The 18724-nt window shown below is 32.3% G+C and overlaps 1 protein-coding gene across 6 annotated transcripts in view; it reads right to left on the bottom strand.

Annotated features, from left to right (window-relative positions):
* Positions 1-18724, bottom strand: part of LOC148616450 (uncharacterized) — a 66861-nt gene that overhangs the window by 38342 nt on the left and 9795 nt on the right. For all 6 annotated transcript variants that reach the window (XM_088583504.1, XM_088583502.1, XM_088583503.1 and 3 more), the window contains exon 2: positions 12265-12354. In XM_088583504.1, the coding sequence (XP_088439630.1) occupies positions 12265-12337 (73 nt within the window). In that variant the 5' untranslated portion in view covers positions 12338-12354. The remainder of the gene's footprint in view (positions 1-12264; positions 12355-18724) is intronic.

Genomic DNA, 18724 nt, shown 5'->3' with positions numbered 1-18724 from the left:
ACATTCTACATTGTCAACCATATCATTTATACCTAAAATTTCTGAGTCTTTGTAAGTGGAAGCCTGGCCATTGTGGAAAATTCTAGACTGACTTTGCCTATCCATAGAATTATTGTAATTTCTCCTGAATTCTTCACCTTGATTAGTTGCTGATTGAAGAGGACAGAACTGTGTTGAATAATCTACTAGACGGCACAATTTGTACATATTCACTGCCATTAGATTGAACACATCCCTATCACAAAAAACTCCAGTCAACTTTGACCTTCCCCTCTGTTTACAAAGCAGCAGCCTTAGTAAGAAAATTTGATGATTTTCATTAAATTTTAGCCCATAAAAACTATGGATTTGAATTACATCATCTTCATAGGCATCTAATTCTTCTCTTATCTCTGGAAAAGTATGACAAATGACTCTCTTGAGTTTGCCAAAAGCCAAGATGAACTCCTGAATACTAAGAGATCTATTTAATCTCGGATCATGCAGGCTTATTTGAGATATTCAATTGAATTCCATTTGCTAATATAGCATGATTTTTGGGCGTTTCAAGATTTGGAATTAAAAGAGATGCCTTGACATCCTTACCCTCAACAATAATTCTTTGCAAGTGTAGTGGTATGATATTCACATTGAAGAAAGCATCCGATCTAACTCCTGAGTCGACATACTGTTACTAGTAGCAAAGGTAACTTCTTCATGTTGTACTTGCAGCGGCTTGATTGCCACTTTTTATGTATTTCGATTCTGGTACCAGTGGGCTAGATCAAAATATGGATTTCTTTGGCCATAGATCTGTTGTTTTCCAATGATCATCTTCTGAATTGACTGAAACTTCTTAAGTGTTCTCGATGTGAAACTGTTTCAGAACAGATTTTGGAAAGTTTTAGGGAACTTGAATTCTGATATTTTGCAGTTTTTCATGTAATTGTGGAATTTTCCAGTTGTCAGGATTGTTCATATCTAATAGAACTTTTCATATTCCTGACTTAGGCGTTATTTCAGATTTTAAGAAAAGGGGAGTAACATTCTACAAATTTGTCATTCAACAGACTGGCTTACTGTCAAATTGGAGCAATGGACAGAAGTAGGCTTCAAATTCAAATATTCAGTGTATTTAATAGAGCTGCAGTAAGTACTTGGATACTTTTAAATAACTTATTTTGAATCATCCTGGTACTTACCGAAGTGAAAAAAGTTTAAGACTGAGACTGTCTGACCCCTACGTTTACTGTTTTCCCTTTCCCCAATGAGACAGCCAACCAGGTTGTTATGTGTTGGTGGGTTATGTCCCTTTGAAAAACTTGCTAGAATGGCTTGCATTCCCTAAATTTGAAAAACCACTAGTGTCAAGTAGCATAAGGATGGAATCTGCATCCACTATTTCAGGCATTTCGATGGAAATTAGATATATAATAAACAATTCAGCATTGTAGAAACCTAAAGTCAATTTATAAATTATTTCGAATGGTCGAACCTTTGTAGAATGCACAAAAACCTTGTCTTAAGTTACATAAAACCATTAAAAAACTCACTTGAAGATGAAATGGGAAATATTAAACTTACGAATGAAGTGTACAGTCCAAAAGATGGAAAATAATATATTTTTCAAAAGCAAAATTCTGTGATGGAGAAAAACGTGTCTTAACTAGTAAGCAGCAAACTCAAAACTATTAACCTGTGGGTTGTTTGTGTAACATTAGAAGGTATACCAAGGCTCAGCCTAATCGGGGAACCAAATAAGCAGATCACCAATGGCAACCTGAATGACCACAGCAACTAAATGTATCTACCCTAGGGGAAAACTTAACCAATAAACAATGCTTATACTCAATTGTATAAGCTTCTAATAAGTTAACTAAACCGTTGAATAGGCTCATTTGAAAGTGATATAGTTATGTAATTATTGTCAAATGTTAAGGATGGAATTTTTTGGTATTAACATAGATTTTCTCATAGGGACTGTACATAGAAATTAAAACACTATATTTAAAAGCAGTTTTTCTCAATTTGGTCTTTTTTGCCTCTAACATAATTTAAATACATCTAGAAAACAAAATTATTAAAATTTAGCCTGAAGCACTTGTAACTTAATTTTTTGACTGCTTATATAAGGAAAAAGTTTGAGAAAATTTCCCCGCCAATTTTCTATAGTGCATTTCAACTAAATTTGATCTATCAATATCTTAAAAAGGCAAACTTTACAAACATTTTGACAGTAATTTCATGAGATCATGAGGTATAAATTCTTCAATAATGCAATGAAATCTCTATGTTTTTTTCTTCACACCTTATACACATTTTGCATGATTCTTAGATGGATAAGTAGTCATATTATAAATATTACTTCATAGCACTTTATATCTGCTAAAGATAAAATCATCAACTGTATATACCATCTTTTAAATATGCATCTTCTATATAATACATGTTGTTACAAAACTAATTAATACTTTCACTATTTACTTACTAGGCAGCTGATGATCGGAAGCCAATACAAAATCCGTGAAATATAGTTGTGATATGTGAATACATTCAGTTTTACTTAACTATAATTGCAATACAATCATAAAGTTATTCATATATTTGCACTACAGAACAATTATAGGTATGCAAGAATTGTATTAAGATATAATATACAACCATGAATTTACTCATAGATTACTTCCTGCCTTATTCACATATTTCAGGATGCTCATAAAGGGACAAAATATACAAGGTGATCAATCTTTACTGACCATGAATCTAGCTGGAGCAGCTCCTTGCCCAATTATTGGCTACAGACAAAGTTAAGAATAAATTATAGTTTTTTTGTCTGAGTGTGTGAATTTCTACAATCATCGTACCATTAGCATAATAATTTTGGAAGCCTTATTTTCCAAGCTTCGCAATAGTATGCAACTTTAAGATGTCATTTGTCCTGGGAATTCATAGTGAAACTTTGAAAATTACTTTTTTAACATGTAAAGTAATGGAAACGTTAAAAGTGGTTAGTGAGACCAGAGCAGTTGTGCTGACGAAGTAAGCTATGAGGATTTTTGGCAAATTTCTAAGTTCAAAGGGGCATTACTCCTACAAAAATTAGGGGATCAAAATTTCCTGGTAATCTGCCCAACTACAAATGATGTTTTTGCTACATACCAAGTTTCCTTAAATTTGGTACCATAGTTTTCGAGGAGTTGCGCTGACAAGGTAATTTATGAAGATTTTTGGAAAATTTTAGATTAAATATGGCCGCCGAGGTGTTGACAGCCTAAAGATCAGCTCCTCAGTTGTTTGCAAATTTAAGCTGTATTCTTGAAGTGCTTTGTATGAAATTTATACCATACGAGAGAGAATTTGATGTAGATTATGGATATATAGAAGTTTGAGGAATTCATGGATCTATAAATGAATTATGATTTTGCAAATTTTCTTGTTTGGGATTTATCTTCAGTTGAAGTATAGATTTTTTAGTGATCAGTTTTCTACCTGACATTTAGAGAGATGCCTGGAGGTAATTCTTCACAAAGTGGAAATAAAACTACACAGAGACCAAAACAGGGAAACACTGTTAAGACATTGCTTGCAGCAAAGAAAGACTCAAACAGTGTTGTTAGTGGTAGTAATAAACATCAGGCAAAATCACAGAAGTGAAACCATTCTGAATTGTCAAGTGAATCAGATCAAAGTATGGACTTAACAGGAATGATTAACCTGCAAAAGAATATTGACAAAATTAAGTTAAATCTTCAGAGTTAAACAAAGAGAGAAGACCTTGATAGAGCTACAAAAGATTTTGTTACGACCAATGATATGGAGATAATGGTGACTGCAATTGTGAGGAAACTTCTCCAACAATTTGAGTCATCTATGGATAAGAAACTGCATGCAAAAGTAACTCAGTTGAAAACTGAAATGCAAGAGCATACAGATGCTTTGGCTGTAGAGAATGATGACTTGAAGAGACAAGTTGAACAACTGAAAAATTCCAGCAATAAGACCAAACGTGAATTGCATGAGAATGCTTAGCTTGTGAGAGATGCAATTATTACCAGCAATTTTAATGAACAATATTCAAGAAAAAACAACATTAAAGTGATGAATTTTCCTAGAAAGAAAAAAACAGAATTTGAGAGCTGACTTAATAGAAACTGTCAAGAAGGATTTAAAAGTGGAGCTTCAGGACAGAGATGTAGTGACAATACATCATAATCCATCAGAAAAACCAGGACCAAAACCTGTTAGAGTAAAACTTTTTAATAGTGATGCCAAAAGAAGTGTGATGAGGGTAAGAAAGAACTTAACAATGTAAGATTTGTTGATGATGACACTAGGAAGAATTTGGAACTTATTAAAAAACTTGATGAAATTGAATGGTTTAAATCAGTTTGGTACTATAATTGCGGAATTTATGGTAGAACAGAAGATGGGCTTCAGTTGAAGTTTGGACTGTTTGATGACATTCAACTGAGATTATGTCAAAGGAGATAAAATAAACTTATGTATGTACATTTAGTCCTAAATTTACACATTTATGCATTTTTTGAAAGTGTAATTTATTTTTTCTTATCTGTTTGATACAATTTGATACATAAAAATATAAAAATTATTTATACTTATTCTACGAAAAAAGTATAAATATACATATAATAATTCAACAGTAATATAAGAAAAGTTCGCGAAAACTGAAAATTTATAAACTATACATGTAAAGAAATGATATACATGTATCACTGCCATATTGAATCCCTTCAAAATAGTTTTAAAGTCTTGTCCCTCCTTTTTTATATATAATTGAAAAAAAATTGTCCTGTTTTATATATGTACATATGTTAGTGCATGTGTACTGGCTTGGAATTCATTACACTTATATGAATTATTTGTATCAATGCTTCTTTTATTTTATTACAAAATTAATCATATTGCATGTTTTTGTTAGAATGAAATATCTAACATGGGTTCTTTAAAAATTATGTCTGTTAATTGTCAGGGATTGAGAGACACTGCAAAGAGAGATGTTTTTTACATGTTGAAATCAAAACACTGTCATATTTATTGTCTTCAAGACACACACTTTTCATCTGAAATTGAAAGTAATGTTCGATCTATGTGGGGCTATGAATGCTACTTTTCCTCACTGAATTCGAACTCCAGAGGAGTAGCAATTTTTTTCAACAAAAATTTTTAATTTAGTGTTTTAAAGGAAAAGAGAGATGTAAGTGGAAACTATTTAATCCTAGATATTGTAGTTCAAAAACAAAAAAATGACTCTGGTATGTATATATGGGCCAAATACTGACTCCTCTGATTTTTATATGATTTTTTCTGTAATAGATGACTTTGGTAATGAAAATTTTGTTATCTGTGGTGACTTTAATCTTGTTCTCAACCTTTATTTAGATTATTATAATTATTTACATATTAACAATCCTAATGCTAGAAATAGGGTTCTCGAGTTCATAGAAGAGAGAAGTCTATTTGATCCTTTTAGGTAACTTTTTCCAAGTCTACGAAGGTACACTTGGCGAAAAAGAACACCTTTCAAACAGGCTAGACTAGACTTCTTTCTTCTCTCAGAGAATACATTAATTTATTTGAAAAACTGTTCTGTTGAACCTAGCTATAGGTCTGACCATTCTATGGTAGTTCTAGATTTAGAGTTTCATCCATTTGTTCGTGGCAAGGGGAAACTTATATCAAAGATTCTTATACTGGTTGTAACTTGAATGATTTAAAAAAAAATATATATCAAACACAATATAGCACTTAAACTGGTGATGAACAAAACAATCTAGAGGGTAAAATTACCATCCATGAAGCAGGTGTTGTATGGAAAAAGAATGAAAAACAATAAAACACCTGGATCAGATGGATTTTCAGCAGAATTTTTCAATTTTTTTTGGAAAGATCTTCAACACTATGTAGTGGAATCTTTAAACTATGGTTATGATATAGGTGAACTTTCTGTTACTCAGAAACAAGGAATCATTACTTGCCTACCAAAAAGGAATAAACCTCATCATTTTCTGAAAAACTGGCGTCCCATTTCATTGCCTAATACCGTATATAAGATTGGCTCTGCAGTTATTGCAAACAGATTTAAGAAAGTTTTAGACATAATTGATTGACTTTGATCAGACAGGCTTCATTAGCAGACGTTATATCGGGGAAAATATTCAGGTTTATTATTATTAATTGATTTTGAAAAAGCTTTCAATTCGATTTCAATGGAATTTTTACATCGTGTTTTGAAGTTGTTTAATTTTGTTGAATCTATTATTAAAAGGGTTTAAGTGTTTTACTAAAATATAAAATCTACTGTTATTCAGGGTGGAAATCTTTCAGATTTTTTTCATATTGGACGTGGATGTAGTCAAGGAGATCCTTTGTCACATTACTTGTTTATTTTATGTGCAGAAATTCTTGCTATCAAGATTCCTGGTAAGAAGGATATATGTGGTATTCAGGTTTTGCAGACAGAACATAAAATGCCACAGTTTGCTGACAACAAAAAAGATGGTACACCTAGATACAAATGTATAGTTCTTGGTAGAGATTCCTCATACTTTGTAAGAAAGAATTCCAAATCATCTTCCAAATATACAGAGGAAGATGTTTACAAAATGCTGGAATTTTTAATCGACAACATATTTGTCTAGTGTGGTGGACGTGTTTTTCAACAAACGGTCAGCATTCCAATGGGAACAAATTGTGCTCCTTTACTTGCTGACCTATTTCTTCACTCTTATGAGGCTGACTTTATAGCTGATTTGATCAGAAAGAAAGAATATTGTTTGACTATATCCTTCAATCTCAGTTTCCGCTATATAGATGACGTATTATCTTTAAACAATCCCAATTTCGGGGATTTGATACATCGCATCTACCCAAAAGAACTTGAGATAAAGGATACTACAGACACTGTGAAGTCAGCCTCATATCTTGACCTACAATTAGAAATCGCTGGTAAGGGAAAAGTATTGACCAAACTTTACGACAAACGTGATGACTTTTCATTCATAATTGTAAACTTTCCTTTCATCTGTGGCAACATCCCTTCAGCTCCTGCGTATGGAGTGTTCATATCATAACTCATACGTTATGCCAGAGCTTGCCGAAACTATGCAGACTTTTTGTATCGCACTAGAACTCTAACAAATAGGCTTCTGGAACAGGGTTATGTTGCTACAAGATTGAAGTCATCACTACAGAAGTTATATGGTCGTCATCATGAACTTGTGGATCATTATGATGTATCCATTTATTGAACAGGTCATTGTTTACCTTTCCTCGTTTGTCTACCCCGGACTTGATTTTTTATGAGCAACTCGGGGGGTGTTTCTAGAAAAGCAGAGGAAGCTTACCCTACTGGTGCGCCTGGTCAATGCTCCCAGTTTTTAGTGGAGTCTGAGTTGCTCATTTACTTTTGTTACTTTGTATGTATGATTTTAGTTACTTTACATTCTTTGTTTATGTCTGTTTTCCATGTCTGGTCTTTGTCCCTAGATTACATTCTTTTGATTACCGCTATAACCTTGGTTCCCTTGATTACTCTTTAACAAAACAAATTGACCATCCAGAGACAGATCCAGTGGTCATAGAAAAATCCCCATTCAACATTCTCTTATATGCTGCTGACATTGTTTTATTGTCAGGAAGTCAGACTGAATTACAACATTGTTTAGATAAATTGCACTCTTATTGTAAATCATGGAAACTTGAGGTCAATGCAGACAAATCTAAAGTTATTATCTTCAATTCTAATGGTAAAACACATGAAAATTCATTTACTTATAACAATTTACCTCTTGAAACTGTAATGCATTATACATATTTGGGTTTAACCATTAAATATATTGGAAATTCCAATTTAGCAATAGATATTTTGATTGACAAAGCTTAAAAAGCCTATTTCAAAATTAAGAAAGTTATGGGATTAAACAACCCAAGTAGACTTTTAGAGAAACTTTTTGACTCTTTGGTTTCTCCAATTATGCTTTACTGCAGTGAAATATGGGGAAATGAATTACTTCTAAAAAATACATTAAATCAGCTTGAAAAATTCCATAATAAATTTATTAAAGAACTACTTGGAGTTAACTGTAAATCTTGCAACTATGCTTGTCATGCGGAGCGATGTAAATTGTCCCTGCAATGTAAAATTAATTTTTCAATCATTGGATTTCTAAATCCTATTTATTCCAATAATACTACTCTTTTATACCTTTTTTTTTTATATTACAAAGGATTCAAGCACTTAGACTACTACTACCAAAATGTTACTGGATACCTTTACCTTTGGCTATTTAATGAATAACCCAAGTTACCAATGATTAAACAAAGAATATCAGATCAATATTTACAAGAACAAAATTCATATATCAGTAATTCTTCAAAATTATCTTTTTAAAGAAAATTTTATAGGTCTGGAACTTGACCAAAGATTTGTCTAAACTGGTCGAGAGATCCATGATATCCAAAATAAGAATTAGCTCTCATTAGCTTATGATTGAGAGAGGAAGACACCTACATATTCCAAATGACAATAGAATATGCCTCGTATACCATATTAACATTGAAGACGAAGAACATTTCTTATTTGAGCGTGATCTATACAACACACTTAGAGATGAACTAAAACTGAAAAATTTCTTTATATAAAAACTTTCATACGTTTAATATTATAAAAAAAAACTAAGTATATTGTTTAACAGTAATAATCCTTAATTACTGAGGTTGTCTTCCAATTTCATATCAGATTGCATGGAAAAAAGAAAAAGTCTTATCATTTAATATATAAATTGTATTTTCATAACCCTTTATAACTTCAATTCAGTAAGCTACATTTGTAACTACCATACATTATATATATATAACACATGTTCAATATGTTCAATTCATGTAATTTTAAGATTGGTCAAAAACACTTGTTGTAACTGTGTTAGAGCTAATAAATATTTGTAGAAGGATTTTTCAAGCAAAAATGTTCATCTACAATGCATTTCATTCGACTTGTTTAGTTCACTTTTGATTTCTTTAATTCAAAATTTTTGGTAAACTGCAATCAATGAAAGCCATCACTCAAACAGTCAAACGAACGACTGAATTCGAATATTATAGATCATTGCTGCTATCCTTTATGAATTAATATGATGATGTTAATAAAAACTTGAAAACCATTAAAATATATAAACAAACTCTGGAAGATACGTTAACAAAACTCTTTTGTGACTAGAAAACCTTGATCAAGTGTTCTGGAGTTATCGGTGATGATGATTGTGGGTTTTTACAGTCTTGATTATCCTTACAGATCTCCTGTAAGTAAATGTCTGTTAGTAGTTAGAGGTAGCAGAGCCCAGCCTTCGGGATACCCGACCGAAGAACTCAGTCAGAGTATGTCTTACTAGCGGCTGGGCTGCTCTGTTGACGCTCTGGCCTACTCCCAGACCCATGTGGGTTCGAGAGCATTTCCCCACTCTGTTTGGGAGTACGTCAACGTGAAGAGTGAGAGTTATCGGTCCTTTAAATATGCAAATTTATAACCATTTACAGTATGTCGTAACACATTCGCAGGTGGCTCAAATTATAATTAGTTAAGGTGTCATCTAAATGGCTAATTGCAACCAAATTTGCAGGTAACAATTATCTACTATTGTATTTCTATTCATAATACCAGGTTATATTGTCTATTAATTACCGCTCGTAATTATGACAAATTCATCAAACAAATTTCCCGCTTATTTCACTCAAGGGTGCCCACGTTTGACATGTTTATGATTTTGTACACCTGATGATCTAGGGTTTCAGAACTATTGACACACCATTAAATAAGAATAATTGAACTCATGGTCAAGCTCTTTAACAAAAACACAATTATTAATTTAATTCAGAAATTTTATACATGGAGTAGAATAATATGCTGTTGAAAACAAACAGCTCAACTTGGATCTCTGCTGATACCCACAATAAAAATGCAAATGTCTGTTGCCCTTTTCACAAAAAATCGTAACTGTAAAATTAGTCGCAAGTTATGACGTCACAATACTTTTATTTACTATGATATCATAACTTACGATTAATTTTACACAAGATTTTTTGTGAAAAAGAACTGCTTATCCTTGACTTGTCTGCCAAATTTGACATATCTATGTTTTCTTCGATGATTTTGGTCAAAATTAGGCAATCTGACTTATACTCCACATTGACTTATAGACCGGAAAATACGGAACATATTTCAGTTTTCATGTTTCTCAAAGCAAAAGAAAAATATAAATCCCCCATATTGGTTCTTTTTAAGGGCTACTCCATCATGTATGGGAGGGTTGAAAGGCAGTTTTTTGTGACCCAACTACCCATACATATTTTTTAAGGATTAATGCACCTCTTGAATTTCCCTCATACAGCACAAAATGTGAAAAAAAAAACACCCCTTTTTTACATAAAAAATCCATAAAAAATTAAATTACTAAAAAATAAAATAAATAATCATCATGAAAAAGTAAACAGATTTTCTAATTGATACGACTAATAAGTGTATTAAGTTTAAACAATAACCATAAATTGTTTTTGAGATACAGCGTGACATGTGAAAAATGATTGATTGATTGATTGTTGGGGTTTAACGTCCGAGCAGCAATACACAACCTATTTTTTACAAAAAACTCAATAACTAGAAAATAAAATATTGAATCATCATCAAAAAGTATTTAGATCTTTAAATTAATGTCACTAACAAGTGTGTAAAGTTTAAAAATATAACCATAAATTGTTTTTGAGATACGAAATGACGTTAAAAAATACACCACCTATTTTAGTTACAAAGTTTTGGAACTTGAAAAGTTTTACACATATTTTCACAAAAAAGTATACAGACATTTGACCATCAAAGGAAACAACAATTTTAAATTTCAAGCAGTTTGGATATGTTTTTCTCAAGTTATGGTTACAGACCACCAATTCAACCAATGAGCATTTGGAACGTACGCAAAAATAGTCCTACGCAGAAATTACCCCTGTTCCTCATGGTGCTGTGAAGAGTTCTCATCTTATTTAAAAAATTTAAACAGCTTCTGAAAGGAAAAAACATTCTGTACATTTTATAGGTGCATTTTGCTTCTTGTGATGTGGAGCCTAATCTCCATAATGATTTATAAATATACCCCTATCTTGTGAAAACACTGGGATTTCCCATGCTATTTATAGACACTTCACTTCCGGTGACCAGTACTGCACTGCAAGTCTGCTAACCCCACATGCCATTCTGAGGATTGTAAGCTGACATGTAGAATCATGCTGATATATAGTCCTCTGCAGGTTAAAGTTAAGGTAAAGTCCAGAGAAACCATTGAATATTGTGAAATTTGCATAGAAGCCTATGGGAAGTGAATTAGTGGTTTCTAGCCTTAAGGTGCGACATGTGAAAGAAACATCGTTCTTTTACAAAAAAAAAAATCAATAATTTGAACATAGAATCATCACCAAAAAGTACATAGACCTTTAGATCAATATAACTAACAAGTGTTTACAGTTTTAAGCAGTAATCATAACTTATTTTTGAGATGTTGCAGGACATGTAAAAAAAAAACATCCCCTATTACAGTTACAAAGTCCTGCAACTTTAAAAATTTAAATGTGATTTTCACCACAAAGTATACAGACTCTTTGACTATCATAAGAAACAACTACATTGAATTTCAAGAAATTTGGATAAGTTGTTCTCAAGTTATGGTTCAGTATGTTTACAACGGACTGACGCCAGACATTTGTATACCATAATACGTACTGCCAAATTTTGAAAGGTGTATACAAATGGTCGGTGCCTTACATTTCATTTGGTTATTTGGTTTGGGAATAAAAAGAGATGGTATTCAATGTTAATTTTTTTCTCCTCCTTCTTAAGAAATATCATATGACACGAGGCTCCTGTCATAACCTACAAAGTTAATCCAAGCCAGAAATTGTGGTATGAGACCTTGTGGCACAAATCATAGAGATCCGTTCACCTTTACTCAAAGTTAATCTGCAGAAACCAAATGTTTGCAGATGACAACTCTGTGTGTGTGTGTGTGCACCATAACATTATACAACTGCCATCTTTGGAGTTGTATAATTAGACGGGGATCAAGTGACAAGATTAGCAACAGTTGAGTACTGACAACATTTTGTAACAGTTTGAACATAATTTTTTTTACAAATTTAATTAGGATGGAGTTAAAAATGTTGAAGTGTTCTTTCAATTTTGTTTCCAGTCTTAGTAACTTTTGACATTTTTAAGCATAAAATTACCTTGTGCATACAGATCTTGGAACTCAAAAGCCAATAAACATGCTGTAATTACCAACTTAGTTCCAATAGACATTGTATTGTAGGCAAATCCTAAAAAATAAAATAAAACATTCCACTGAGTACATATGTACCATGTCCTATGCAAGAAATGGGTTTGAGACTTGAAAGCTGACCATGGATGATGGGTTAACAGTTTAATACATCTGTAATTAAAATGCTTCACAGGGTGCAGCTTAATATGACAGCAGTGATCAAACCCTGAACAGTTGGGGCAAATATGGACAAAACATTCAAGCTTAATACAGTTCAGAGTTTGGATTGTGGTTCAAGGTTCGACACAGAATAAGATTCTGACTGAGAATGAATACCATTCAAAGAACTTTAAAAGTTCCATTTAAACAATTCCTTACTTTGACTCGATATTTGTTACTGAAAAAATAAACAAGAATTGTTACTGAAAAAATAAACAAGTCAAAGAATACCCGTAGTAACAATTTTGTAGGACCACAAGGGACAAGTCTTTGATATAATGATAATGTCAATGAACCAACCTGTATAATTTCATGAAAATTCCTTTGTCGATTTAGAAGGAGTTGCACTGACAAAAGACTGATGGACAAACAGATTGGGTGATTCCTATATACCCCCTGCCCAACTTTGTTTGCAGCATGTATAATTAGACAATTAAATAAACAAAATTATTAAACTATACATTTCCTTGGTGAGTATTCTTCAGGTTTTGACATAAAATATATAACTCTTTGAAAAATTTCAATTTCATAACAGGTGTGGTAATGTCATCCTCCCCTTCCCCCAATTTCACCTATGAAAATGTAACTAGTAATAAAAGAGTGAATGATAAATGTAAGTCCACAAAAACTGTTACACTGAACCTTTCATATCCATATAAATTTGTTAGTTACTCATCTGGTTGTAAAAAAATAAAAGAACTGTTCCAATGTCCCCCGCGAAAAAAAAAAGTGAGAAAAACTTTAAATTCACTGAAATTTTCTAAGTCTAATGGCTAATAACTTCCAATCATTCAACCCTAAAAAGTCGAACCTAATCTGTAACTTCTCATAGTAAGACTACAAAATCTAAAATCAATTGGTGAAAGCATTACAAAAAAATGTGCGGAAAACTGTGAATTCACTGACATTTTTGTAAGTCCAAGGGCCTTAATTTCTGTAAAAATCATTCAACCGTAACCAAAGTCGAACTTAATCTGTAACTCTTCATAATAACAAAAAAAGTGCAGAAAACAGACGGACAGATGGACGAACGCCCAGCATTTCCATGTCCCCTCGCAATGCGTCGTGGGGGACAAAAATAAAAAAAACATTTATTTCTCACCACATACATGTAGTTTATACCAGTAATAATTATATTAGTACATGTATAATATCTCTTATATTTACTTTAATGAACCTTTTTAAACATGTTACATTGTGCTTACCTCTAATCACCTCAAAAGATAAACATGTTTAAAATCAATAAATAGATAATATGCAACTATATTGAGTAAGACCTAAAATGGAACAATTTGTATGGTGTGCAATTCCAACTAAATATTTTACCCTATCTCATGAACAAATATTATAATGTAACACATACATGTACTACTGATACAGATTTGAACACGTTTCAAATCCAACAAGTATCAACAAGAGGCTCTCAGGAGCCTGAATCACTCACCTGGTTAAATTTTTGCCTTTTAAGGGCAATTACTCTAACAAGGAGTTGTCAGACTATTTTGACTCCATTTGATTCATTGGACACATTTGTAAGCCTTATAATAAGGATCATTTCAGCAATTGAAAGCTATTGGCTAAACTGAACAGATTTGGAGATATATGCAAGAATCTGCTGTCTGACCCATTGTTCTATTTTTAGAAATGGCAGCCATGTTTTTTCAGCGATCAAAAATCTGTTATTTCTTTAAGGATACCCTATAAAACAAAAATGTCAACTTTCATTGAATTCTGTAAAGCAGTTTCTGAGGAGAAGATTTTTTAAAGTAATAACATCATAAACAGAAAAAAACGTCCAAAAAGGGCAATAACTCCAACATGGATCCACAGATTTTCACCAAATTTTGACCACAGATAGATCTCATCATGCTGAACACTCCCCCCCCCTTCCCCAATGTCAGAATTTGGCTAAACCTAACCGTTTAGGAAATAAATGCAAAAAACTACTGTCTTACCCCCATGTTCTATTTTTAGTAATGGGGGCCATGCTTTTCAATGGATCAAAAATCCTCACACCAGTTTTATGCACAATACCCCGAGAAACATTCATACCAAGTTTGGTTTCAATTAGTCAGGTGGTGTCAGAAGAGAAGATTTTTGAAAGAAACAATATTCAAAATAGCAAAAAAAAACGTCGAAAAAGGGCAATAACTCCAACATGGCTTAACATATCATGCTGAAAATTTGACCACAGATAGATCTCATCATGCTAAACACTTTTATCCTGTCAAAATTTGGCGAGATATATGCAAAAAACTACTGTCTGACCACTATGTTCTATTTTTAGTAATGGCGGCCATGTTTTTCGACGGATCAAAAATCCCCACATAAGTTCTATGCAGGATACCCCAAGGAACATTCATACCAAGTTTGGTTCAAATTGGTCAAGTAGTTTCAGAGAAGAGTTTTGAAAAATTGTTAACGACGATGACGGATGCTAAGTGATAGCAATAGCTCACCTGGCCAAGAGCCAGGTGAGCTAAAAATTAATCCTTGTCATCCTCTTTATATTGTATAGCATCTTGCTGTATAATTTCATGGAGTTCTAAAACTGCTTCTAAAAATGCTTGTTTCTGGGCCCCTCATTCTTAAACAGTTCAAGTCCCAACCCAAAATTCAATCCAAACTTTATTATTATGGATTGACACATTGTCATGATTGTGGTAAAATTTAAAAGAGATCCAACAAGTTATTGTACGAACATCAAGAATCTGCTGTTTTCTGGTCCTTTAATTTGGCTTTTCATTTCTAAACAGTTCATGTCATAACCTCAAAAATCATCCTAAGCTTTCCTTTGGTAGTATGGCACCTTGTGGTAATATATCAACAAGATCCAATTACTAATAGTCAAGTTATTGTCAAAATATCAGGAAAATGCCTATTTTTGACCCTGTATTCTTAAACACATCTATTCACAACCCCCAAAATCAAACTAGCATTTCTTTTGTGATATAATTTCAAAGAGAGCCTTTCATATTTACCTAAGTTGTTATCCAGACGTCATGAAATTACTTGTTTCTGGTGCTTTTTGGTCCCTAATTCCAAAACCATTCAATTCATAACGCCTAAAATTTATCCTAAAATTCTTTTTCTGGTTTGGCACCTTGTGGTATAATTTCATATAGATCTACACACTTATACTCCAGTTATTAAGTGGATGAGAGAGTGTTTACGGATGACGGCAACAACAGCATGATACTATTATATGAACCACAATCACTGATGGAATACCATTCAAGTGTTGAATATAAATTAAACAGATTTAAATACTTTGCAAAAAAAAAAAAAATACTAATACTGAATCTGCATCAGCTGTCAGTTACAATGAATATTGTTGTCATTTTTGTTTAAAGTTAGACAAATTATATGATAGCTATTATCAGCAAAATGCATCAGTTGAATCCCTTTAATCTGTTATGATAACAATTACACTGACCATCATGACAGCTTTAAATATAGATCTTTCTTAATACAGTCTATTACACATTTTTAAGGTGAGGCTAGTGCTGCATTATAAAAGTATATAGCTGGTTCTATGATATTGTTGAAGTAGTTACATTTGTACTTGGCTAATGCAATAGGTATTTAGCATACAATAAGTTGAAATAGTTTATTTGACAGGGGGAAACCCATCAGTATGGCTGATAATTTGTAAACCCCCTTGCCTTAAAAGCATTGCAATAAGTAAGGTCTTTTTAATCTTGTGGTCACAGAGCATGGATGAAAGTTTCGCTAAAGTGATCAAAACATCTAAATAATTATGTTTCTAATAGTGGTTTTTAAGTTGAAACTTCCAAGAAGTAGTGTGTGTTAGTAATTTCATATAAAGTAACCTTCAGGTGAGTCTCAGGCTTAGCGATAACAATTCAGTTAATTGTGTTTTATAAGGATCATACAAATATAGAAATAAGGCCACACCAATTTAATGTATTGTTTGATGGACCTGCCTGCACATAGTTTTTTTTCAAAACGAGAAGTAAATATTATTAAAATTTTCCCCTTTGTAGCATCTGGAAAAGAAATTGTGCCAGTTTCCTGCATCATATTTTTTTTATTATGATTCAAAATTATAATTTCGCCAGAGTGTTTGATTTCGGAGAGAAATCAGGGTCCTTTAAATTGTTTTTAGTACATGTATTAACACAGATTTTTTTCAAAGTCAGGGATGATTGTTGACTATGAAGATGTGAAAATTAAGAACGCTCAAGGGGTAGTATATTTCATTCAATGGCAATAACTTGTGACCGTGGAACTCTTGTAGATTTTTTTTTATATTTAGTGTTCACAAAATAAAGGTTTGGCTGTTCAATGATTATTTCAAGAGGTACACTTAAAAAAAGACCTGAGTTCCCTTATCTAAACACATCGCAGCAGATAATATTTGTCGCACTTTGTGAAGTCCTTGGTGTAGGCCCAAACCTCAGAAAGTAGACACTGTGTCAATGTGTATAGCAGTGATGCTAAACATGTGGTTGCATCATGTAATGTTTCATTTTCCAATAAATGTTAGGTAGAATTTCCTTGTATTTTAAGCTTAATTTTAGGAAAGTTTTTAATTTAGGTCCTTATTTTTGAAAATAGACATGGTATGATAATGATACTGTCTTCACTTACTGAATTTCCAATAACCATGAGACAACAATGGTATACAAATAACCAAAACACTGGTAAATACAACTATTAAGGCATCTTGAGAAGTTCTCCACAATAAAATGATTTTCAAATCACTTTGACCTATATTATTTGATTCAATGACTTGGGCAAAGGTCCAATATCAGGAAAAGAAATTGAGGGACAAAAAGCAAAACTGAGAACACCAAACGAAAAGAAACATGGCAAGGACAACATCACTTTATGTTTTCACAGTTATTGTGAACTGAAATAAAATGCCTATGCAATTGATATTCAATCTTAAAAACCTAAATCTAAGTGGTAAAGGAAGATTCATACAACCATTTTTTCATTGATAAACCTCCAAAATCTACAATTTTAAGTATTGCCCCCTCCCCCCCCCCAAAAAAAAATCACCTTTACTTTTTGATTTCATTTTCAAACTCACTCGCTCATCACAATTTTTCAGGTGGTAAAATCTGTAGAACAAGAAATTTAATTGGTGTGGCCTAAGTTTAATATTTTGTCCATTTTGTTTCAATAAATGTTCTTTTGATTATCTCACTGAGCATGCTCAATGAGAAGTTTCTATGAAGGGTTTGGGTATAACCTAATGATTTGAGTTTGTTTTTGTTAAGATTGATTTTGAATATACAAGTATAGAATAGATATATTATTGTGGTTTTACTGTTCTGATGTCGAGGACAATTAAACTTAAGAGTGAATGAAGATCCTGGAAAGAACCCATTGAGGAATTTAGAAATGAATAACATTATGTTTTATTGTAAATGCTCGGTCCATTTAAAATAGTTTTTTGGAACAAGGTTCTCAGAGAATTCTATAATGACCCCAGCCAGAAAAAAATTATAGAAATGAAAATGTTAAAATTCTACCCACAAAATGCTCTTTTGAGGTAAATTGTAAAACATGAAACAGTTGTGAAAGTTATGGACACAATGTTCAAGCTTGATACAGCAGTGAATTAAGGTTATGATAATACAATTAACACAGCAGAGATTATTAAAACTAGGGCTCTAAAAAGCCTGAATCACTCACCTGACAGACTTGCTTTTCGTAAAAGTGGCCATAGTTTTCATATCTAATGTTTTTTCATGAATAAAATCCTAACACCTAACAAACCTAGAGAACATTCACATAAGTTTTCTTTGAATTCTGTCCTGTAGTTTCTGGGAAGAATTTTTTTAAAAGTAATAACATTTAAAAATAGCAAAAGGATGTTAACTTATAACAGATTAACACGAAAATTTGAAAACAGATACATGTAAATCACATCATGCTGAGCACTTTTTTCCCTATCAGTTTTTGGCTAAACCTAACAGTTTCTGAGAAATATGTAAAAAAACTTCTGACACCTACATTCAATTTTTAGTAACAGGGGCCATGTTTATGACAGTTCCCTACTTCAAATCATTGTTTTGATTTAATTAAAAGAATTTGATGATGGTACCTGTGTTTATTCATTAGATTCAACATTTGTCAAATGATTGCGGAGCACTAAATAATGATATATAATAAAAAAAATTTCAAGACAGAAAAAAATTTTAAAAAGCTAATTCATTTGGGACATGACTCCCTTT

This window comes from Perna viridis, chromosome 5 (assembly GCF_037379345.1).
Source record: "Perna viridis isolate PV_CMFRI_1.1 ecotype Kerala chromosome 5, ASM3737934v1, whole genome shotgun sequence".
Classification (NCBI taxonomy): domain Eukaryota; kingdom Metazoa; phylum Mollusca; class Bivalvia; order Mytilida; family Mytilidae; genus Perna; species Perna viridis.
This window is presented reverse-complemented; position numbering and strand designations above follow the sequence as displayed.